General features: G+C 44.2%; 1 protein-coding gene across 19 annotated transcripts in view; it reads right to left on the bottom strand.

Annotated features, from left to right (window-relative positions):
* Positions 1–25,394, bottom strand: part of Rere (arginine glutamic acid dipeptide (RE) repeats) — a 340,456-nt gene that overhangs the window by 72,431 nt on the left and 242,631 nt on the right. For all 19 annotated transcript variants that reach the window (XM_006539136.4, XM_006539139.3, XM_030253746.1 and 16 more), the window contains one exon: positions 14,591–14,689. In XM_006539136.4, the coding sequence (XP_006539199.1) occupies positions 14,591–14,689 (99 nt within the window). The remainder of the gene's footprint in view (positions 1–14,590; positions 14,690–25,394) is intronic.

Genomic DNA, 25,394 nt, shown 5'->3' with positions numbered 1-25,394 from the left:
CTTTCTATATATAAAGTCCATTTCAGGGCTGGAGAGACGGCTCAGCGGGTAAGAGCACTGACTGCTCTTCCAAAGGTCCTGAGTTCAAATCCCAGCAACCACACGGTGGCTCACAACCACCCGTAATGAGATTTGATACCCTCTTCTGGTGCGTCTGAAGTCAGCTACAGCGAGCAGGTCGACAGGAGCAAGCAGAGGTCCTAAAATTCAATTTCCAATGACCATATGAAAGCTCACAACTATCTGTACATATAGGCAAGCAAACCACCAATCCACAGAAATAAAAAAAAAAAATTCATTAAAAAGAAGGAAGGAAGACTAGAGAGATGACTCAGAGGTTAAGTGCACTGGCTACTCTTCCAGAGGTACTGAGTTCAATTCCCAGCAACCACATGATGGCTTGCTGGGAATTGAACTCAGAATCATCTATAATGATATTTGGTGCCCTCTTCTAGCCTGCTGTAAAACAAATATTTTTTTTTTTTTTGCAAGAATGTAGATGAGAGCCAGCCAGTGGTAGCACACACCTTTAATCCCAGTACTTGACATGCTGAGGCAGGCGGATTTCTGAGTTCGAGGACAGCCAGGGCTATACAGAGAAACTGTCTTGAAAAACCAAAAAGTAGATGAGCCTTCTTATTAAAAAAAAAAAAAAAAAAAAAAAAAAAAAAAGAAGGAAGGAAAATAGGAAGGAAAATAGATAACCAAGCTGCTTAGGAGTTGAGGCCCTGGATGGCTCATTTAGGAGTGAGTACCACACCTGTTTGGAGACCACTGACAAGCAATGCTTGACACGTGCATAGATTTAATGTTAAAGCTTCCCAAAAGACAGTTCAGAACTGCAGAGGGAGAATGGGATGGGGTCAGCTCACAGCACAGGCTCCACCATGGTGCACCATTCCCTCCCATTCCACACAGCTCACAGGCAGATGCCTAGCACACATCTCTGAAGTCTATCTGTGCAGAGGGGGAGATTAGCAAAGTTCCAGCACAACTGTGTTTGTGAATATGCACACTTTAGTTTCATTTTAAAACTTATTTACCTTTGTACGTTGCTTTGGTGAGTTTATGTGCACCATGTATATAGGTGCCTGTGGAGGGCAGAGCTGGAGTTACAGGCAGTTGTGAGCTGCCTGATATGGATGCTGGGAACTGAACCCAGACTGTAGCAGTAAGTACTCTCAACTGCTGAGCCATCTCACTAGCCTCCCGTTTCTTTAATAGAATAACCTGATTTAAGAGACAGTCGCAGGTCCATTTTCCTTACTAGGGGAGGAAAAGAATAGAATGACATCAGATCCAAACTTCCTGTCAATCACATCTGCCAGTGAGTGCAAAGCTTCCCTCCTCCCCTTCCTTTTTTCCTATCATTTCTTAGAGTAAAATAAAAACCAAACCCACAGCCTGGCGTGGTGGCTCACGCCTTTAATCCCAGCAGAGGCAGAGGCAGGTGGATTTCTGAGTTCAAGGACAGCCTGGTCTACAGAGTGAGTTCCAGGATAGCCAGGGCTACACAGAGAAATACTGTCTTGAAAAACCAAAAAAAAAAAAAACCAAAAAACCAAAAAACCAAAACCAAAAACAAAAAAACAAAACCCACAGGGAAAGGAATCTTATCTTCTTGGGATCCTGAAGGGAGCTGCACCAGGCTGGCTTCAAACTCACCGATCTTCCTGTGTCACAAATGCTGGGATTAAAGGTCTCTGCCATTACACCCGGCTCCTCCAACTTGTTATTAAGAAAAAATTCTTTTTTTAATTATTACTAATGGGATAGGGAATTTAGGCTGAGGCACACATATGGACTGAGTTCTCTCCATCCACCTTACTAGGGTTTCAGAGGTTGAATTTGGGTTGCCAGACTTACGTGACAAGTGTCTCCCTCTACCTTCTGTGCCCTCTCACTGGCCTCCTCTACTTGTTATTTTGAGTCAAGGTATCATCAGGTTGCTCAAACTGGCTTGAACTGAGTAGCCTAGGCCATTCTTGAACTTGTGATTCTCCTGTCTCAGAGTCCCAGGTAAATAGGATAGGTTCACAGGTATTCACCACCAGGTCTAGCAAGTCCTAAGTTTTCTCTAGGGGAAAAGAACATGACTCAGCCATCACTACCTCCACAAAGCTAAGTTTGCCTCAGGGCAGGGACTGCGGATGCTGATGCTGGGTAGTAGCCACAGAGCTGCACCCTAAGACGGTCTGTGTATAGAATAGTAGTCTTCTTGGTGTTTTGGAAGCATCATTCCTGAACACTTGGTAAAACGGCCCATGACAGCAGTATATACACACTAAATGGTTTTTTAAAGATTTATTTATTATATGTAAGAACACTGTAGCTGTCTTCAGACACCCCGAAGAGGGCGTCAGATCTTGTTATAGATGGTTGTGAGCCACCATGTAGTTGCTGGGATTTGAACTCAGGACCTTTGGAAGCGCAGTCAGTGCTCTTAACCGCTGAGCCATCTCTCCAGCCCCCACACTAAATATTAAATAGAGTATGGATGGCGTCAGAGGCTTCGTAGGCCTCAGGCAGTGGGCTGCACTTTGGTCACTTCAGTCTGCTTCATCCTCTGACCTTCCTTTACTGTGCAACTTCCTTATCCCTCCCTCCCTAGTTCTCTGGTCTATTAGATACTTTCCTAGTTCGCACAGTCAAGAATAACTATGCAGAAAACCCTTTGCAAGGGAAGCAAGCACTGATAGTGGTAGAAGAAGGGAGGCACACTGAGGTTGGAGTGTGTATCACAGCAGGCAGCTTCGAGAATCAGATCAACAGAGCAGTCACTCTGCTTTGGAAAGAGCACTAGGGTGAACAGCTTGTCAGAGAGGCCAGGCTAACCTGGGCTACTGCTGCCAAGCTCCTTCCTGCTCACAGATAATACCTTACTAAGTCTGTGTGACCATGACATTGGGCAGACTTGACACACCATCAGAGCCTAGGACTGAAGTGTTGGGAGAGAAGAACAGAGTACTGCTGGGAATTAAACCTGGCCAGTACCCAGTTACTACACATAGCAGAGTGTAGTGCAAACTGTTAATTCCAGAGCTGAAGTGGAAACTTAAGGGTTCTTTGGAAAGTTGGCTGGATGGTGTTTTGCTGGCACAAACACATGAAGGAACGTTCCAGTGAAGCAGGCACAGGTGAAAGGATGTTTTGCTAAAGCAAGCATGTGAAAGGACACGTGATGAAGGATTCTTTGCTAACAACACACATGCATTGGTCCGCCTTACATTGCGTAGTTGATATGCATTTGTCAGGACGCCATAGAGAGAAACGCACCAAAAAACTTCTGGTGGTGTGCTGCAGTTTCTTGCTGCTTCTGCGGACTCCAGCTGATTGGATGCATGTGCTAAGGCAAGGCGCGAGGAGGACAGGGTATAACTAGGGCTTGATGGACAGTGATGGAGGCTGAGCTTGGCTTGCTGATATATCTAGCTGTGCAACGCTTGTGGGTCTTGAGTTTCCACAGATTTTCGCTTCCCTGAGAGAGGCACAGCTGAAAACTCCTCCTGGTGTTCCTATTGGCCCTGGTCCCTCCTGCTGACTCGGGCTGAGGCTGAGGCCTGGCTGTCTCTGCTAGGTAGTGCCCCACTACTGATTCCTGTTTGCTCTCCTGACTCTACTGAACTGGGCTGCTGGTGTATCTATCCGTGAAGAGTTTGCGAGTGGATCGAGCTCCCAGTGATGACGTGTGAACTGAATGGCTGATTTCCAGACAACACAGACAGGAGCTGCTCCAAAGAACCTTTCTAAGCAGGTCCACTTCCCCTGTATCCTTTCTTTCCCACTCCCTCTGGTGGGTAGTAGGCTAAAGGAGAGCTTAAAGCATTTAAGAACCATCATTTAAAATAGGTGTTAGAAAAAATTTAAATTACAAAGAATTCTAAAGGCAGAGGCAGGGAGAAATCTGTAAGTTTGAGTTTAGCCGGGTCCACATAGTGAGTTCCATGCCAGCCATGGCTACATAGTGACTGCTGTCAAAAACAAACAAACAAACAAACAAACAAACAAACAACTACAACAAAAGTCAGTGGACACAGAAACTACCCAGCTTTGTCAAATAATGGTATCACAGAGATCTTTTTCCTGAGTAGACTTTCAAAACTAGCATTGGACTCAAAGGAAAGTTTCTTTTTTAAACCCTTTCTTTCCAATAGGTGATAAAATTCAGAGTATTGGATTGATAATCCTAAATTGCTTCAAGTTTACTCCCTTGGTTAACTTCCTAGTAATAGCTGCTCTGGGGCAGGGACAGTTTATGCCATTTCCTTTTCAGGTGTTTTTCTTATGCGTGAATACTTAAGAAAACAGCTGCTTGCACAAATGTGGAATCTGGGTAAACACAGGTAGTACAGTAAACACTGTCCGCTCTGGTTATAAGCCAGAATGCTCAGACTCGGCCTACAGTCTGGTAGAGTGAGAAGAGGCTGACTCAGAATCGTACAAAACAGAAACCACAGAGACGCGGCAGGGAGGGGCAAGGCAGGAGGAAGCAGAACTGCTCACAGCACACCCATTTGCTCAGTTACAGGAAAGGAATTCAGAGGAGCAGGCATGAGCTTCAAGATGCCGCCCGCAGCCTACTTATTTCATCTCTTCCTGGGGCTCTCTGGGGCACTCCCAAGCCAAGGCCCTACACTCAGATTTCCTCATCCAGTGTACAGACACCCAGATGACCAATACCATTCTAGCACAGTGACCACGGCTTAAACCACATGGACAAAGCCTAGACCAGACAGCCTCCTTTGTACTCAGCACAGCACCCACATTGGATAGGACCTCTCACAAGTATGAGGGGAATTACTGCATTCCGTTTCTTTGGTTTTAGAATGTTCTTCTCCTATTTATTTGCAAAGCTGGCTCTCAAATGTTTTCTATGTCTTCACTCAAGAGTGACGTTTCAGGGTTACCTTAAGTAAAGTTCCAAGTGCTGCCCTGCACTGCATACTGCTTTCCTATGCTGTTTCTCATTTCACTGAGTTAACACTTGTCAATGAGTATTAATTACACGTTGAGTGCACGAGGGCAGGCATATTTGCCTATTTTGCTCTGCTATAGCCTCAGCACAACAGAAACCAAAGCTGCCTGGCTGGACTTCACTCGGTAAGTCCAAGTCAGAACCCAACAAACCCTCCCCCCTCCTGGCAACCGCGAGGCTACCCTGATGACCACTACCTCTACAGGAAAGGCCTTCAAAATCACACAGAGGAACGCAGGGGACTAAGAGCTGGCTCGGAATGAGTTCCATCCTCAGGGCACAGCTCCTGTTTTCTACCTCCTTTATTTTATTTATTTATTTATTTTTAAGATTTATTTATTATATATGTAAGTACACTGTAGCTGTCGCCAGACACTCAGAAGAGGGCATCAGATCTCGTTACAGATGCTTGTGAGCCACCATGTGATTGCTGGGAATTGAACTCAGGACCTTCAGCAGAGCAGTCAGTCCTCATAACCTCTGAACCATCTCTCCAGCCCCTCTACCTCATTTTTTTCCTTTCTCCCAACTCCAAATCCCAGTTAGCAGTCTAGTATATCTCACCCATGAACGAGGAAGGCTCTGATGTTGATAAAGACATAATGTTCCAAGCACACACATTAAAACTCTCTCTGTTCTGTTGCTAAGAAACTGAAGAAGAAAAGGGTTTCTATCCTCTTCATTTATAAAATATCCACTTTGTCTATGGGAGAACTACATGCAATTTCCCAAGCCCCCTTGTGCCTTGTTCTCATTTTTTAAAAGAACAGGGAAAGATGACTGAGCACTGAGAAGTGTATGCTAGCTCCATTTTTTTTTTACATGTCCTTGAAAACGAGATGGAAATGTGGTTTCAACAGCCCACTGCCCTAGTATTTATGAATCTTTCAAGCTGAAGATATCCCCATTGTCCCTCTCAAGGAAAAATGAAAAATGCTCAATAAAAAGTAATCTTTGGCTAAAATGATTATCCTGAACTACAAGGCAAGGCATGTTCATGTCCATGGTGGGGTTCTTTCCCTACCTCAGCTCTACTCTACCTAGCTCCAAGGTCCAAACACAAAACACACACACACACACACACACACACACACACACACAAACACACACACACCAGGAGCCCTGGATGGGGACACTATGTATTGCTGGCTTTAAAAGAAAACCAAGTAAAAATATGGCGGAGAGATAATGAGGTATAGAAAAGGGCAAAAGAAAATGACTTTTTTTTTTTTTTTTTTTTTTGAGACAGGGTTTCTCTGTGTAGCCCTGGCTGTCCTGGAACTCTCTCTGTAGACCAGGCTGGCCTTGGACTCAGAAATCTGCCTGCCCCTGCCTCCCGAGTGCTGGGATTAAAGGCATGCACCACCATGCCCAGCATATGAAAATGACATTTGCTTTACAAATGAAAAGGGAAAAAATAGAAAACCACACACATCTTTGGCCACACTCTCCAAGGGAGCTTGCTGTAAGGAAGCCATCGTGTGAAAGGGAAGGTGGAGCCTCATCTGTATACTCCAGAGGCGAAGGCCTTCCTCTAATGCTCCTAAATGTTACCCAAGGAGTTAAAGCTATTTCTCCTTACAGCTTGTTAGACAGTAGAATCTTTTTGCAAACTAACTGACAGAACTGATTGCCTTCCGCCACCTTTCTGTACATATAACTGATTTTTAATTCACTGTCTTATTTCTAAAAGGACTTGACAATAAATTCTGTTCTCTACCCACACTACTGACTTCTTTAAACAATTAGAGTTTACTTCAAAGACTGAAGGGAGCAGCCCAACTTTATGGACAGTTGAAATATTAGGCAAATCTTACCTGAATCTAGCTTTGTCTTAGTTAGGAAGGTCTGAACATGACCTTGGGTCCCACTACAAGCACACACCCGACTGAGTGGTCAGTAGCAGTCAACATCCATCTTTCTCTGTTCCCTACTCTTTTTTTCTCTAATATTTATTTATTATCAATAAATGTATGGGAGTACACTGTCGCTGTCTTCAGACACACCAGAAGAGGGCATCAGATCCCGTTACAGATGGTTGTGAGCCACCATGTGGTTGCTGGAAATTGAACTCAGGACCTCTGGAAGAGCAGTCAGTGCTCTTACCTGCTGAGTCATTCCTCTAGCCCCTCTGTTTCCTACTCTTATAGCTGAGAACTTAAGCGTTTCGTTAGGAACAGAATCAACTTAAAGCTGGGTGTGGTGATGCCACCTGCAATCCACACAGAACTTGAGAGTCTAAAGAAAGAAGACTGCCAACTCTAGATGGGTCTGAGAAACAGTATGACCATGTCCAAAACCAAACAAAACAAAATGGAAGAAAAAGGAACAGATGGAGGAATAGTATGCATTCAGTTTAAAAACAGAGGAAGGGTAGGGTACTTAGCACAGAGAGGCTCATTCTTCCCAGTAAATAGACGTCGTGTGATGATAAACACGATTAAGCACAACACACCTGTGCTTTAAATCACTGCAGAGTTTCCACAGGAAGGTTGATAGTTTTCAGCTTAGAATTTTGGTCTAGATGGCTCAGTGGTCAAGAATACTACTACTACTACTACTACTACTACTACTACTACTACTACTTCTTTTTCTTTCTTTCTTCTCCTTCTTCTTCTTTCTCCTCCTCCTCCTCCTCTTCTTCTTCATAAAGATTTATTTATTTATTGTATGTAATTATACTGCAGCTGTCGTCAGACACACCAGAAGAGGACATTAGATCTCGTTACGGATGGTTGTGAGCCACCATGTGATTGCTGGCATTTGAACTCAGGACCTTCGGAAGAGCAGTCAGTGCCCTTAACCACTGAGCCATCTCTCCAGCCCCTCAAGAATACTTCTTGTTCTCGAGAAGCCCAGGTTTCAGTCCCCAGCACTCACACAGTGGCTTACAACTGATAGTAACTCCAGCTCCAGGGGGATCATAGGCTTCTGGCATCTCCTGAAACTTGTCCTCGTGTGCACACACCCAAACACCATTTTTTTTTTTTAAATCAACTGGACATGGTAGTGCTTGTTCATCCTTAAATCTCTGCACTCATGAGACAGATTGGGCTGGGTTTCAGTCCAGCTTCTTTGAGTTCCAGGCTAGCCAGAGCTTCAAACTAAGACCCTGTCTCAAACAAAACCAAACCAAAACAAACAAACAAAAAAACCCAACGAAGCAACCAACCAACCAAATTAAAATAAAAACAACAACAATAACAACAAAAACCCCAATAACCCTATAATCAGAATTTCAAGTCAGCTTGGTCACACATGTTGAAATTCCATGTTTAGAAGGCTGAGGCAAGAAGACTGCTGAGTTCAGTCAATGGAAGGTACACAGCATGACCCAATCTCAAAAAACAAACAAACAAACAAACAAACAATCCGAGAATTCAATACTGTACGGCTCAATTTACATGCATACAATTCTAAGCAGATAATTTAAACTACAATGTTATAAAACATGTATTTACATAAAAAGATCCAAAAAGCAGGTTTTAACAATGTTCTAACCTAGGGGAATGGCATATATTTAAATAAAACTAATAGATCCATCTTAGGTGATGGACAGGAAGGATGCCCATCCCCAGCATCATTCAGGTCACTGTGTAACATCAACACCTGAGGAAATGACACCTTTCCTACAATAAGTCACATAAGCCTCCCCCTGTGCTGTGGATTAAGGCTTAAAACCAGGCCTCTGGGATGTGAAATCCTCGCAGGCCAGCTACGGCTTCCTCCTCTGCAGCACTGTCACCCCTCCGCCCCCCCCCCCCCCCCAGGCTCCTGGCTGTTTCTTGGATGTTGACTTTGATTTTGCTGCAGATGACATTTTCTTCTGCTGCCACACAAACAGTAAGTGAAACTCACTGTATTTCTGCCCCACTAAGCAGCTGTCTTCTGGCGCATCCTGATGATGCCTGGCTGGAAAGAATGAACAATGAAAACAATGTTTTCTCCAGCAGACATTGCAAAGGCACATAACAAAGGCATCTGAAGTGCGCTGGGGAAGACCCTAGTGTTTGCATTCTGTAATGAGGTAGCTGCTTGACCAGCTGCACTGCTCACTGCACTACACTCAGAAAGTTAGTTTGCTGTGTCCTGTCAATTTTGAAAGGAGGCTATTAATGTGTATCTATGATAACTAAGTTTTAAACAGCAAGAAGAGTTAGACATGTTTTCAAGTTTATAAACTTGTGAATGAATCCATACACATGAACAATTTGTCACTTGTGTGGATTTGGTTAAAAAATTTTTTTGACTAGATGGTTCACCTCAATGAATTTCAACAAAACTGATATAAAAAATTTAACGGGAAGCATATTTCACAATAAAAGCTACAATTACCCAAGATGAGTGGAATCACCCCATTGTAATATTGTAAAATAAAACCTTTACTTTGAATGACACATTTTGCTGAAAGCCAGCATGAAAACAAAACAAACCACAACACAGAGCAGGCCACAGAGCAGGAAGCAAGGGGGAGTGCTAGTGCACAGCACAGCGCAGGCAGCAGCAGGGCACCCAATCCTATAGCCCTGCAAGATAGCCTAGAATTTTAACAAGAATTCAATTAGCATCCCAGTATTTCCTTAATCAACAGCTGAATGCTAATTAGAAGCACAGCAGCAGGCACCAATGGAATCCCCTCACAGCAAGAGCAGCACAGCCCCAGAGCCTTGAGCTCTCAGACAGACTGAATCAGTAACTACAGAAGCAGGGAAGGGAGACTCCTGTGGCCTCTGGATCATATTTAAATATGTTTATCATATTTAATTAAAAACTTAGTAACCTAGGATTTGTGTTTTTATTTATTTTAAAAATTTAAATTTATTTATTTTATGTATATGAGTACACTGTAGCTGTCTTCAGACAAACCAGAAGAGGGTATTGGATCCCATTACAGATGGTTGTGATCCACCATGCTGTTGCTGGGATTTGAACTCAGAACCTTCGGAAAAGCAGTCAGTGCTCTTAACTGCTGAGCCATCTCACCACCTGAGCAATTTCTTAATTAGTGATTAATGTGGGAGGACCTAGTCCATTATGGATGTGGCCTCCCAGGCTGGTGGTCCTGGGTTCTATAAGAACACAGGCAGAGCAAGCCAGTAAGCAGCATCCCTCCATGGCCTCTGCATCAGCCCCTGCCTTCAGGTTCCTGCTCTGTTTGAGTTCCTGTCCTGACTTCCTTCAATGATGAACAGTAATGTGGAATTGTAAGCAAAATAAATCCTGTCACTTTGGGACACAGTGTTTCATCACAATAGTATCCCTAATTAAGCACTAGAGTAAGTTTGATTTTAGAGTAGCAGGGCTTATTTTCATCAGCCCCAACTTAAATTCCCCTTAGAACATCATCTCCATAAAAGAGGAGAGGGTCTAAGACACAAGGGAAAGACACTGTCTCCAGAAAGAGAGGCTGCCATGATGCTGCTGCCAAAGATGAAGAAGAAGAACCTGAAGACTTCTTCAAAGTCAAAATCCACCTGCTCCCAACCGAGACAGGGCTGTGTTATCTCTGAGTTTCCTGGACTTTCAGACACAGAGACCAGCCTGCCTCTGCCACCCAAGTGTTGGGATTAAAGATGCTCACCGCTAAGTCAGCTACAAAAGCCTACAATTTCAGGTCAATTCTGGGAAGCATGTAAAAGTTTTTATATCAATTCATAAATATCAATCAACCATTCCACATTTAAAAATGCTGGACTCCAGATGAACTTAGTTAGAGCAGACAGTCTTTGCAAACAACAGTCTGCAAGTTCGTCCCTGGGAGACGCTACCCTCACCATCAGTAAGTGCTCATCTTTCACAAGTTTATAAAGTAGGACTACAGGGCTGGAGAGATGGCTCAGAGGTTAAGAGTACTGACTGCTCTTCCAGAGGTCCTGAGTTCAAACCCCAGCAACCACATGGTGGTTTACAACCATCTGTTATGAGATCTGATGCCCTCTTCTGGGGTTTCTGAGAATAGCTACATTGTACTTACATATAAATAAATAAATCTTTAAAAAAAAAAAAAAGTAGGACTACAGTCAACTCGGTCTGGAGATGGATAGGGCTGGAGAGAGCCTGCGGGATGGACACTTGCTGCTCCCATAGAAGACGAGTCATCACCTCCCAACATCCACACTGACTCCAGCTCCAGGGCAGTCTGAAGCCACTCTGAGGTCCTCGCTTGTGTTTAAGTTTTATTCAAAACAACAACAAATCTAAATATAAAAACAATGAAAAAGAGCACATGTCTGCAATCCCGGCACCTGGAAGGTAGAGGCAGGAGGATAAGGAGTTCAGGGTCAACCTCAGCTCCACGTGAGACTTGAGAGCCTGGGACATAAGACCTGTCTCAAGGGGACAAACAAAAGAGAAAGAAAAAAGAGGAGCAAAGAAGGTATAGGTCAGAAAGGGACAATGGTTCCAGAGCAGGCAGAGGACTGAGCTCAGCTTTAAGGTACAGTGAGGGTCTACACTAGTGGTCCTCACCCTTCCTAACGCTGCGACCCTTTAATATACTTTCTCAGGTTGTGGTGACTCCCAACCATAAAATTATTTCATTGCTACTTCATAACTGTAATTTTGCCAGTTATGAATCATAGTGTAAATATCTGATATATAGGATATCTGATATGCAACCTCCAGATCACACAGGTTGAGAACCAATGGGACAGAAGCTGGATTCTTCATGGAACAGTTGCTTGGCAAAGTAAGGAAATGCAGGTCACCTTTCTAGCCCAGAAGAGGAACTCTGATCTCAGCATTTAAAACCCATTTTGTGGAAGTCACTTAGGTACATCAGATAGATACTGAGTTTATGATCAAATTAACACGCTGAAGACAGCAAAGTAAAATGACCAGAATGTTCCAAGTATATGGAACACCAAGAAGGGAAATCAAAGGGAGTTAGGCATATGCAGCTATTTCAGCTTAGCGACGTTTGTGTAGCTTATTCCTGTTACTTCCAGGGAGAAATCACCAGAGAAAATGTGGTGAACTCAACAGAAGGGGCCCCGTTAACACAGCGGATGCTCTCATAGCCAAGTGCAGGCTAAGGGAAAGCGGGGCTGCCCTGTTGCCACTGCTAGCTATTCAGACTCGATACAGGTGAATCGGAAGCTCCCTCCAGCCTATCAATCAGCCATCATGTCCTCTCACTCACCTTCCAGGTTTGAGGTTTCAGAAAGCAAAGCTTAGCTTTCACAAACAAGGGAACCATTAGATCCCTTAAGCTCTGCAAGGCTGGGTGGCTGCCAAACTATTTCTCAAACAAGAAGCAAACATGGTAAAAATGAGCCCAAATCAATGTGTGCTTCCACGGTTAAGAATCATTATTCTACACTTGGAATGTTTGCCACTTTGGATCCCTGTTTTGTTTTTCAAAATGAAGCTGGATTCTTTCAGATGCCCAAGGCTCCTCATCCCCCACCCTCCTGCAGCAGCAGGGCTGGCATGAGAAGAGCTACAGAAAAGGAACTCATCTTTCTTTTAGAAAAGCAGGAGAGGACTCTGCTGTGTACTCTAAACATTCCAGAGGGAATGAGAGGTTATGCCAGAAAGGACAGTGGAGTCAGGGCTGGAGCAGTGGGAGGTGGAGCAAGAAGGGGGGATGGGGGTGGGTGGGTGGGGGAAGCAGCAACCAGAGGAGGCAGGAGAAGGTGAGGGAACCATGGCCTACAGATGAGGAGAGACACTCAGGAGAGATGCAGTTCAGGCTGCAGGAATGGATACATGCAGTCATTACTATACTTGCACAGGCATGATGCCCTGTGACAGGCCAAGGGAGAGGGACATTTCAGACAGTCTAGTTACACAGCCGCTCCGTCCTTTTTGCTCCTTAAAGATTTTATTTTATATATATATATATGTGTGTGTGTGTGTATGTGTGTGTGTGTGTGTGTGTGTGTGTGTACTTATTTTATGTATATGAGTACACTGTAGCTGTTTTCAGACACAACAGAAGAGGACATCGGATCCCATTACAGATGGTTGTGAGCCACCATGTGGTTGCTGGGATTTGAACTCAGGACCTCTGGAAGAGCAGTCAGTGCTCTTAACCACTGAGCCATCTCTCCAGCCCAAAGGCTTTTGCAGAACTGAAAATCGTACCAACTGGAATTCTAGCTCCTTCCTATAAAAACAGGCTTATGGTGAAAGTGTGTCAGCATGGCCTCTCAAAACAGCTCAGGTTTTGGGGTTTTTGCTTTAGCCATCCATCACCTGAACATGTAATTCCCGTGGCTCTGCCTTCCTTACACAAGAACCTGACCCTAATGCCCACTAACCAGAAAAATGTATTTGTGGAGCAAATGACAACATTTCAACCACAGTTCCCCACTTGGAGACAATTGTCCTACCCCTGGGGGCCACCTCCTCCCCCTCCTCCCTTCTGCTCTCTCTTCACTATGCCTCAGCCACTACCCTCTCTATTTAATTCTTGCACATAGCATTCACAGTTTCCACCTAAGTGCCTAGACTTCTTTTCTCCCCTTCTTACTCCCCAAGGTCTTCCTGTCCTTGATTCTTTAAGGCAGAGCCCATCTGCCCAGCTGCTCCTACCTTATACCACCCTTGTCTTCTGGGCACTTCCCACCACTAGCACATACTGAGCTAAGAGGGTTTCCCTCTTAGGACTCTAAGAAATATCATGCTCTTAACAGTGCTCCTAGCATAGGACCTAGTACATAGTACACAGTAGGCCTGCTATAAACACTGCTGCATGAAAGTGAACAGTATCACAAAAACACTTTTAAACACTTTTCCTTAGATTGAGGAATATTCCACCAACTCTGCATTTCAATTGCATTTGACCTCAAGGGCAAGTGTCAGGCAGTCACTGTCACACTGCAAAGGCACAGGAAACCTGAGCTAGTTACAGCAATACCTTTTAAAAGTCACCAGCAGCGATGTAGCTGCATGAGCTCTGTGGTTGCAGGTCTATGTTTATGGGCTCCTTTCTCTCCCCATCTCCTCTAGTGTTCAATCAAGTCTACGCTTCCTGCTCTGGAGCAACTGCTTTCAGCCTGAGGTCCTAAATTTAAGTCACCAACACACTATTCCAGGTTCTGGTTCTGACATGGTTGGGACATGGTTAAAACGGAGAAGTACCACACACTATCCTGCACCAAAACCAAAATCACACCAACCTTGTTTAGGAGTAACTGTTAAACTCAGGGAAAATTTCCCCACCACCTATGGATCTTAACGATACTAAAATCAATCCAGTCTTTCTTACAGGTTTTCCCTGGAGTGTGATACATTATAGGCACCTCTCAGAGTCAGCAGAGAAGGACACAGGGTGTTCTGCTGTTTTGTTCCTTTGAGACAGGGTCTCGCTGAACTTAGAGAAAGGGTGGCAGTCAGCAGCACAGCACCCCTCCTGTCACAGCTCCTCATGACTTGAGAGTCACAGAGTCACATGCAATCACACTCAGCTTTAAAAAAAAAGGCAGTAGGGATTTGGACTCAGGTCCTCATGAGTATATAGCAAGGGCTCTTCTCAGCATAGCTGTTCCCTTTACCATGAACAGTCTGTCTTCTGAACTGAACCCCTTCCCGTGGGGAGCAGGGAGGTTGCATACAAGAAGTACCATCCCAAAGGCCCGGAACACAAGGCACACACAGGACGATGCTCACCACTTCATCCTCTGTCCAGCACTTCTCGATCAGCTTGGGCACAGGCTTCTTCACCAGGCGCTGCAGGGCTTTGCCGGCATCATAACTGCTTTCATGTAGCTGAGACGACAATGACTTTAGTTAATTAACTGTCCCACATAGGCATCGAGACAAATCAATGATTACAAGTCCCATACCTTTACATTCTCTCTCTCTCTCTCTCTCCATATATATATATATATATACACACATACATACACACACACACATATATACCTTTATTCTTTTAGAGGAACCATGGAAGAACAATAGTTTGTGGTAATCCACTGCCACCTGACCTCTGCCGTCCCCACTTAATCCTCATCCCCGCTACTGGACTGTCCCTTTATGGTACAAGTATTGAAGGTTCAGCTCCCAGCATGATGTCACTGGGAAGTGTTAGAACTTCGAGGGGGAGGACCTACACCGGTTTGTTTCCCACCTACTACAAGATGAGCAGCTTCCTCCTTCATACAGCCTCTACTATGTAACATGTTTCCTTAACTGCAAGCACAAAAGGTAACCAGCCAAGCAATACCACATATTAAAACCTGTGAAGTTGTGGGCAAAATAAACGAACCTCTTACATTCCTGAGATGATTTAGCTTAGATATTTGCTATAATAATAGAAAACTGATTTGCACAAGGAAGGAGACAAGTAAAGCAGAGAACATTCTGGCAATAAGAACAGCATTAAGGCTTGGCGGGGGTGTGAGTCTTTAATCTCAGCAGAGGCAGGCTGAGGTCTGAGGTCAAGGCCAGCCTGGTCTACAGAGGGAATTCCAGGACAGCCAGGGCTATACAGAGAAACCCTGTCTTGAAAAACCAAACATGCCAGGCATGGTGGTACACGCCTTTAATCCCAGCATTTGGGAGGCAGAGGCAGGCGGATTACTGAGTTCGAGGCCACCCTGGTCTAGAGAGTGAGTTCCAGGACAGCCAGGACTATACAGAAAAACCCTGTCTCGAAAAAACAAACAAACAAACAAAACCCTGTCTCCCCCCCCCCAAAAAAAAGAGAAAAAGAAAAATCAAAGCAACCAAACAACACACACACACACACACACACACACACACACACACACACACACACACACACATGCCCTCAGTGCCTTCACTAATCCTGTAAGACAGACAGACTCGTACTTAATCTTACGATATAAGAACAACTGCCACACCATCTCACAAGTGAGGAGACCACATGCCTTGGAAAGATGCCTTTAGATGCTCACCACAAGGTGGGAGTCAAGACTCAAACCCAGCAGAAGCCTCACGCTCCTGTTCCATTCTTTTGTTTGCTTTGATCTTTTGAGACAGGGTCTCTCTATGTATCCCTGGCTGGCCTCAAACTCAGAGATCCACCTGCCTCTGCCTCCTGGGTGCTGCTGGAACTAAAGATGTGTGCCACCATGCCTGGCTCTTATTCCATTCTTTCCAAAACAGGCCGAGGATAGACTAGATTCTTTTTAGTGAAGTAATTTGCTAGAAAGCATTAAAAGGGTCCAAAATATAGACTTTCAAAAGACATCACTGTGTACCCGCAGTTCTGAATAAAGAAGCTGGCCCTTCAGAGCAGCTGCCTTTCCTATCAAAGCTCATAGCCCACAGGTTTCCCAGCAGCAAGCAGTGCTATGCCACTGGCCACTCCTGCCCCACAAAGGCACCCTGCTGAGGCCTCTACAGCCTCCCTTTCCTTTCAATGGTGATGAGAGCCCTGGGCAGAAGGATCCTCACGCTCAATCTACACCTTCTACCTACAGAGCTCTCTCTAAATCTCTGGCTGAAATCTGTCTTTCTTCCCATCATAGTTCAAGATGACTGAGAGATACTTGTTAAATTAAAAGAATAAAGGCCTTCAAGTCCTGTCCCTCTGAAGACTCCGCCCAAGTGGAAAGCTGTTTACCTACACTTATCAAGCTTTATCGTCCATCGTCTTCAGCCTGCCTTCTTTCAGATGCACAAAAAGAGTAAAATAAAGTCAGATGTTCACACTCTGCTTAAAACAAGGGGCCATTTGCCAGGTTCTCTAATACAATGAGGACTTTTAATGATATAATACAAAATGAAACTGAACAGAAGGAAAATTTATATGCCTGTTCCATTTAAAAAACACATTTTTTAAAGTGATAATTTAAAATAAAATCACCTTGATCAAATTGAAACTTCAAATAAAAACTTCAGGGCAAGAAATTAATAACGTTTTATAAGCAGTTATTCTAGTGTATGGAATAATGATTAGGCAGCATGGAAAACTACGGGCCATAGAGAGGGTCTGCTTGCATAAAAAACCCAGGAAATAACTCATAAGAGTGAGTCTTGCTGGATTGGTCAGTGAGATAGTGAGTCTACCTCAAAATTTATGGTGTGGAGGTGCTAGCTCACAAAGCCCTTCCTGAGGTCTGAATCAGTCAGTACCTAGCACTCACTGCAGGTGCCTCACAACTGCCTGCAATGCTAGTTCCAGGGGATCCAGCGCCTCAAGTCCTGAGGGCACTGATAGTCATGTGACTGGAGACATATAGGCATGAGTATAAGTAAAATTTAAAGAATATATTTAAAAGGGCAAAGAGGGGGCTGGAGGGATGGCTCAGAGGTTAAAAGCACACTGGCTGTTCTTCCAGCCATCCTGAATCAACTCCCAGCAACCACATGGTGGCTCACAACCATCTGTAATGGGATCCAATGCCCTCTTGTGCGTCTGAAGACAGTATACTCATATACATAAAATAAATAAAAAGAAAAGAAAGTGGATAGCGATTAAGGCCAACGCATGATGTCAACCTCTGGCTTTTACACATGTACTCAAACTGGGCTCTGGGAGGGTTGTGGGAGGAGTGCTCGGAAGGGAAAGTCACAGAGAGGAAACACTCTCAGGCAATCCACCCGCCTCCGCCTCCTGAGTGCTGGGACTGAAGACTACAGGCATGCAGGACCAGGCCTGGCTCGGCTATAAACAAAGCCATGTAATACTGCAGTTCATGAAATTTCATGAGAACTCTACTATAGTACACAGGAGATTTTTTAAACATTAAATCTTAGATGTCTGGGACTAGGAAACTGCTCCTAAGAACATACAGCCTGGTCTAGAGGTGAACTGATATCGAATGTCATTAATCCTGCCAGCCTCTGGGAGAACTAGACAGAGCGTTAGGCTACAGTTGGAAAAATATGAGAGAATGGACATGTGGCTGATGGTTTGTCAGAGAACATAACGCTGCTTGCATAAGACCCTCAGCGGACTTTCGGGTGGGGTGCTAAATGAAGAGACACCCCCTCACTCCTGCATATATGCCTCCATCTGGGCATGCTTCAGACCACACCGATACCCGAAGCAACCATGATGGTACCCTGAGCCTCCTTTGCTCTCCAGTTCCTATGTTCTCAACAAGAAACTGACCCATTGGCAGCCTAGCCTCTTAACATATCCCGGCTTCTCCCAATCTTAGCTCAATCAATACTTAAGAACTATCACACCCAGTTCTTCCCTGAAACAAACATACATCTGGAAAGCACAGGGAATCTTGCTAGAGAGACCCCACCTTCTATTATTATTATTATTACCACCACCACCACCTTGAAAATTACCACATTTATTTCAATTACATGTATGTGTATCTCTGCATGTATGTCTGTGTGTGCAGGCATGTAAGTGCAGGTATCTATAAAACTCAGGTCCCTTGGTGCTGGAATTATAGGTGACTGAAAGATGCCTGACACGGATGCTAAGAGTCAGACCTGAACCTTCTGCAAAAGCATCGTATGTCTTAACTGATGAGCATCCTGTCACTGAGGGATAACATCTTAATGTAACAATCATTCACACCCAGTTGAAAGGAATCCTATTTGAGAAAGCTCAGGGCAGACTGGGTGGTAGTGCACACCTTCAATTCCAGCACTCTGCACCACACTGGGCTAGGAGATGCTTGGTGGCTAGTCTCTGTCCTTGCAGAGGATGGGGTTCAGTTCTCAGCATCTACATGGTTATGTCTCCTACTAGGGTCAGGATCGCTAAGTCTGAGGCTAGCCTGGTCTACAGAGAGAGTTGCAGGACAGCTGAGGCTACACAGAGAAACCCTGTCTCAAAAAACTGAGGGAGGGGGCGAAGAAAGAGAGAAGGAAAAGGAGCACTGCCCCCTTCTCCATGGGAGGGGCTGCCAAGACTCAGTGGACGCCTGAGATGGAGGGTGGGACCCATGCATACCAGGTGTTTCCCCAAATGTCAACCTAAGTAAATACATTTATAGACTAATAACCACTAATAAAATAGAACAGTATAACAATATACCATAAGAAAGTTTCATGCCATCTATGACATGTTTTGTTCTGGAATTTTTCATATAATTAAAAAAGTCAAGCCAGGCAGTGGTGGCGCACGCCTTTAATCCCAGCACTCGGGAGACAGAGGCAGGTGGATTTCTGAGTTCGAGGACAGCCTGGTCTACAAAGTGAGTTCCAGGACAGTCAGGGCTACACAGAGAAACCCGGTCTTGAAAAACCAAAACCAAACCAAACCAAAACAAAAAAAACAAGTGTTTCATTTAATCCCAGCATTCAAGAGGCAGAGGCAAGTAGAACTCTGTAAGTCAGAGGCCAGTCTGATTTACAGTGAGTTCAAAGATGGTCAAGACTATGTAGAGATACCCTGTCTCAAAAAATAGAGTGGGAGTGGGGGTGGGATGCAGGGCCAGGCTTGGGTGGTAGATACACTTAGCAGGCAGAAAGGCAGGTGTATGTCTGTGAGTTTCAGGCCAGCTTACACAGCGATTTCTAGGACAGCCAGGGCTACACATGAGATCCTATTTAGGGCAGGGCTCCACATAGCTTCTAACTCACTATGTAGTCAAGGAGGGCTGGGAACTCCACATTCTCCTGTCTGCCTCAGAGTGATGGGATGAGTACTTCTAGTTCTGGACTGCAGGTAACTCACAGTAGAAAGACAGACTGGGGGCTGGAGAGAGAACATGCAACTGTAATCATATTTCACCAAAGATACAGTTGTAATATTCTACAAATGTTATGGCCTTCAGAGCTCTGTAACAGGTTAGGCTATCCCTACAGCATGCTGGGAGGCCTGGAGGGCAGAGCCTCCTCATCCCCTCAATGTGGATTCATTTTTACTCACCTCTAACAGACCCTCTTTTAGGTTCTCAGGTGGACACAGTTGGGAACAATGGAGATGGCAGAGGGAACGTATGGCTAACCATGGTGTAAAGTGGAGCCGTGCACAGGAGACAAATTCACATCCACACAGACCCCAGGCTACTGAGAAGTTGGATTCTAACTGTTGCCTGACCCACCACGAACAAGTAAGCTAACTGAAGGAGGAGCTAAAATGGACATTTCCCCACATTCCTCAAGTCAGTCAGAGTTGGTAAATTTACCAAAATACTAGCTATCTTATTCGAATCTCTCAAAATGGCCATTAAAATTATTTTCTTTTGGGCTGGAGAGATGGTGCAGCGATTAGGAGCACTGACTGTTCTTCCAGAGGTCCTGAGTTCAATTCTAGCAACCACATGGTGGCTCACAACCATCTGTAATGGGATCCAATGTTCTCTTCTGGTGTGTCTGAAGACAGCAACAGTATAATCACATACATAAAATAAATAAATCTTTTTTAAAAAATTATTTTCCTGTGCCTGATAACAAGCACCATTACCTAAATACCTCACAGCCTTGGTTTGAACATAACATATTGTTCCTTTTTATTGTGATTATTTTATTCGTGTGTGTGTGTGCGTGTGCGTGTGCATGTGTGTATCTAATACCAGGTGCAAGAACTGACACATGACATGGGTGCTAGGAAAAAAATCCCGGTCCTAGGCAAGAGCAGCAACTCCTCTTAACTGCTCAGCCATGCATGTCTCCTGCCTCCAGGTCTCCACTGTGGCCAAGCAGGGCAGGCTTCATGCTTTTCCTGAGGTGAAAGGTCCCGAGAGAAAGCTGGGAAAAAACAGTGATGAGACAGTGGAAACCTCAGCTCTACTACTGCTTCACTCTGTAGCCATGGAAAGGCAACCAAAGCAGGGTAATTCACAAGTAAACCTTTCTGTCCACTTGTACCAAGCTAGGCAGATAAAATCTGGGATTAAATGCATTTGTTTGTTTGTTTGTTTGTTTGTTTATTTAATGGAAAGCACAGACAACTATGTATTTTGGAACTACTGAAAACATCACTGCAAAAACTAGCTGCATGGCTCAGTCTTAGATCTTTGACAGCAGGTGAGTGGAGAAGCACTGAGACTGCCCACCATCACCTACTAAACAGATGTCACTATGGGAAACACATCCAAATGCATCATCATGGGGGCAGCCAAGGGGGAGCAGCATGAGTTCTTGTTTTCAGCCAATGAACCAGGATCTAAAAATGGAGATCTGGTAACAAAGTGGGGATCCTTCATGAACCTACCAGCTTTCAAACAGCCCCATCAGTTTCTTCTTTCTAGCCAAGTGTCTCCTGTGGCCCTGGACTGCACCTCACAGGCGTTGGTCACAATGTGTCCTGTCCTTCTTTTTAGCACATTTTTGTCACAGAGCATACAGAAATTTCTTACGGGTCTAGTCCCACCACATTTCCCATTCAGAAAAGCAGAGAGCACTGGACAAGCAGGAAGTGTGTCTACACTAATCTACAAAGAGCTGTCTGAGTAACTCAGCATGCCAGCCTCCAAGATGCACAGCGAGAGACAGACTGTGCAAGGACAGGGCAGAGGATGTCCCTGCTTAGCAGCAGCAGCTTCCGGGAAACAGTTGGCTTGTTTCTACTCTCTTTTTCTTTTGGTTTCTCGAGACAGGGTTTCTCTGTATAGCTCTGGCTGTTCTGGCACTCACTTTGTAGACCAGGCTGGCCTCGAACTCAGAAATCTGCCTGCCTCTGCCTCCCAAGTGCTGGGATTAAAGGTGTGCGCCAACGCGTTTTTCTTTTCTTTTTTTGGTAAGTAACTGTTGATTTGAACCACAGAGCCAAGGAGAAACTACCTCCCTGCAGCTGAACCAGAACCTACTAAGGTTCTGTAGCTTTGCAAAGAGGGTACAGGGTCCAAGGCAAGGTCAAACTCTTTTTTTTTCCCTTAAATTTATATTATGTGCCTTAGTATTTGTCTGCATGTATGTCTATGTGAGCGTATCAAGTCCCCCAGAATTGGAGTTACAGACAGTTGTAAACTGCCATGTGGATGTTGGGAATTGAACCCTGGTCCTCTAGAAGAAGTACCCAGTATTCTTAACCTATGAGCCATCTCTCCATCCTCCTTTTTGCTTATTTTTCAAGACAGGGTTTCTCCGCATTGCCCTGGCTGTACTGGAACTCACTGTGTAGACCACGTGGAACTTAAGAGACCCGCCTGCCCCTGCGCATGCATCACCACCATCTGGCTTCAAACTCTTAAAAACCAACCAATCAAACAAAAACCCACCACCACCAACATAATTATATGTATGATTGTTTTACTCATAGAGGACGGAAGAGGGCATCGGATCCCTTGGAGTGACAGATGGTTGTGAGCTACCACGTAGATGCTAAGAAAGGAAGTGCAGAATCACCAAGAGAAGTGTTCTTAACTGCTGAGCCACCTCTCCAGCCCCTAGGGCTGTTAGGCTCTTGTTCCCAGCTGCATCGCAAACTGTGGAATGGACATTTTCACTTGTCAAATGGGCACAGGACCAGCACTCTGCCTGAAGCCTTCTTCCCTGAAGCCATGGGAAGCTTTACCTGAGACACAAAGCATCAGATACCATGAGATTTAAAGTAGTTATAAACCCTACAGTGGTCTCCTCACTGGCGATACTATTTCAGATACATGGCTCAGACTGTTCAGAGGCTCCTTACAGCCCCTGACCCTTCCCGATTAGCAGTGAGAAAGGATCATGCCACAAGAAGAAAAACACATTTCTGCATAATTGCCTAAGTTCAATATGTTCCTCTTACTCTACCCGACAAATCACCCCTTGCTTATTACTTTCTATAATTTAATATATATAAGTGCTTTCCTGGCAAGCCTCTCAAAAGAATAAATAATACTTAATGACTGCCTACAGTTTAATTAACTCATGATTGAACTTCTCATGGACTGCCATAAACATTAAATTATACCCTTCCTCAAAGCCGCCATGCGTAGAAATCTTGTCTCAAGTCTTAACTCTCCTGCCTCTACAATTCTCAAATTTCAGCAACTCTGTGCATTGAACACAGAGGTGAGAGAACCAGCTTTAATGCCGGGTTATAAAGTATGCTATTTTACAGAGCAAGGATGAGGTCTTAATTTAAGTAAGATTGAAAATGTGCACAATGTCAGAACACCTCATTTACATTACAGCAGTCATTAAACATCTCTGGGTCTCTAGCTTTCTCATTAGCATAAACTCAAGTATTACCACAAGGTTTCTAGTTTCTGCTCTGGCTTCTCATAGGAGCTGCCATTTCTGCCTGTGTGATGTTGCAAATAAATGTTCTTTTTGGCATGGCTCAGCTGTCAGGCACCTCTGCTCTATAATGAAGCCATGAATTACATCTCCCTGCTCTGACATCTCTGGTTTCACACATCAAAATATTGTTCTTCAATTGTAATTTATAACTTAATTTAAATGTCCCTTTTCCCGTGACCTTTTCAGATCAAATGGCAGTGTGCCTGATAGTTTCTACCATACCAAAACACCTTTTACAATTACAGTCATTAGGGTAACTGCAGGAAAAGCCTCAGTCAGATTGCTTTAAAGCCAAATGTTTCATAAATGTAGTCTTTTAAGAACAAGGTAAGATTACAGTCTTTTGCTATCCAAAATATGCTATATACACAGAAAAAAAAACAATCAAAATAACTTAGAAAGGTGAAAAGCAAGATTTTGATTTCATAATTCTTTTAAAAATCCTTCACGTGTAGGTGTTCTGTGTATGAGTGCACATGTGGAGGTCGGAGGACAACTTGCAGTGGGCAGTGCTCTCCTACTCTATGGGTTCCAGGGACCAGACTCAGATGGGGAGATTGGGCAGCAGTCAATTTACCTGCTCAGCTATCTCACCAGCCTGCTTCATGTACTTTACTATTAACATATGTTAAAAAAAAAAAAAGAGGCCTTGTCAAATGTCTTTCTCTCCATAACTGTAGTTAATAGATACATTCATAACTCCAACATTAGTAACCAAGTACTGAGTACAAAGTATGATATATGAGATATATTTTTATGTATTATTTTATATGAGTATTATTTAATACATAAAGCTGGAGAGATGGCTCAGCGGTTAAGAGCACCAACTGCTCTTCTGAAGGTCATGAGTTCAAATCCCAGCAACCATATGGTGGTTCACAACCATCTGTAATGAGATCTGATGCCCTCTTCTGGGGTGTCTGAACACAGCTACAGTGTACTTACAGATAATACATGAATACATCTTTAAAAAAATAAGGTGTGGTGATGCACAACTATAAGCCTAGCATTCAGAAGGCAGAGGCAGGTAGATCTCTGGGAGTCCAAGACCAGCCAAGGGATACATAGAAAGAGCCTGTCTACAAACAACCAACCAACCAACCCTGGCATGCCTTTAATCCCAGCACTCAGGAGGCATAGGTAAACAGATTTCTGTGAGTTTGAGGCCATCTGTGTCTACAGAGTGAGTTCAAAGTCAGTCAGGGCTGTTACACAGAGAAATCCTGTCTTAGAAGAACACAACAACAACAACAACCCCCTCCCAAAAAAAAAAAAAAAAAAACCCTACCAGTATGGAATTTATTTTGTTTAGTCACTGGTCCATCAAGTATTGCTACTTAGGTACCTCTGCAGTTAACTTTGTCTAAATATACTAATGGGAACAAAGAAACAATGGCAAAACCACAGAATTTTAACTGCTTAGAAAAGGTTTGAAGGAAAGGTACTATTAATTCTTACAAGAAAATAGAATCCTTGGCTATCTCTCCTACTGTCATTTTTGAGTAAGCTCCAGGACCTGAGCACACTAAGCCAGTGCTCTGGAACTGCTACACAGGCATCCCCTGCCCAAATTACTTTCTAGATAATAACAAGGCCCTAAAGGTATGCTAATCCTGAGTTACACAGAGAAACGGTAGGGTATACGCATCACTTAGTGGCCTTCCTGTGGCATGAAGCAACAGCTGGGGTTTAACACAATCCAGGAAGAAGTCAATGCTGCAGTCCCAGACCTACAATGCTCAGCCTGGAGCCACTGTAGGCAGACAATGCAGTGCTCGTGATGGGCACAGGGGGTTCATTTGCAGTGATGCAGCAAGCATAGCCCTCCTTTTTCTAGACCTGTGTCTTGAAGCTAAGGGTGGGTAAGGCGAAGAAGCATGGAAGCAGAGGAGAGAAGACCTAATAGAAACAGCAACAAAATCAACACCAACCTAAGAATGTGGAGCAACTCTGGAGTTGGCTTTGAGAATCTGATTAGTGTCCTGTGACCAACCCTGCCTGTCCTTAACAAACATCAACAAGCAAACAGCACAGCACTCTCACAGTTTTGAAACAAGCCAAACAATGAAATCCAAACCTGGGCAAAAGGACCCAGAGTAACAGGAAGACCACAGGTGTATCTACCTGGTGTAGCACAGGGAAAACCACTCATAACTGCCAATCTGCTCCAGAAAAAGGTCTGCCTGTGTTAGTTAGACACACACTAGTGAAGAACTGTTATGTTAATAAGGAGACACACCTGCGAACTTGCTTTAAACTCTATAGCAGTCAATGGAGAACAGCTGCCGCCAACCTTACCTGCAGTGGCTGACAACAAGCAATTTTAATGTTGTGTAAATAATTATACTCAATGTTCTGTACA

Source organism: Mus musculus, chromosome 4 (genome assembly GCF_000001635.26).
Source record: "Mus musculus strain C57BL/6J chromosome 4, GRCm38.p6 C57BL/6J".
NCBI classification, from domain to species: Eukaryota; Metazoa; Chordata; class Mammalia; order Rodentia; family Muridae; genus Mus; species Mus musculus.
The sequence above is the reverse complement of the archived record's forward strand: the minus strand, read 5'-3'. Positions and strand labels throughout refer to the sequence as shown.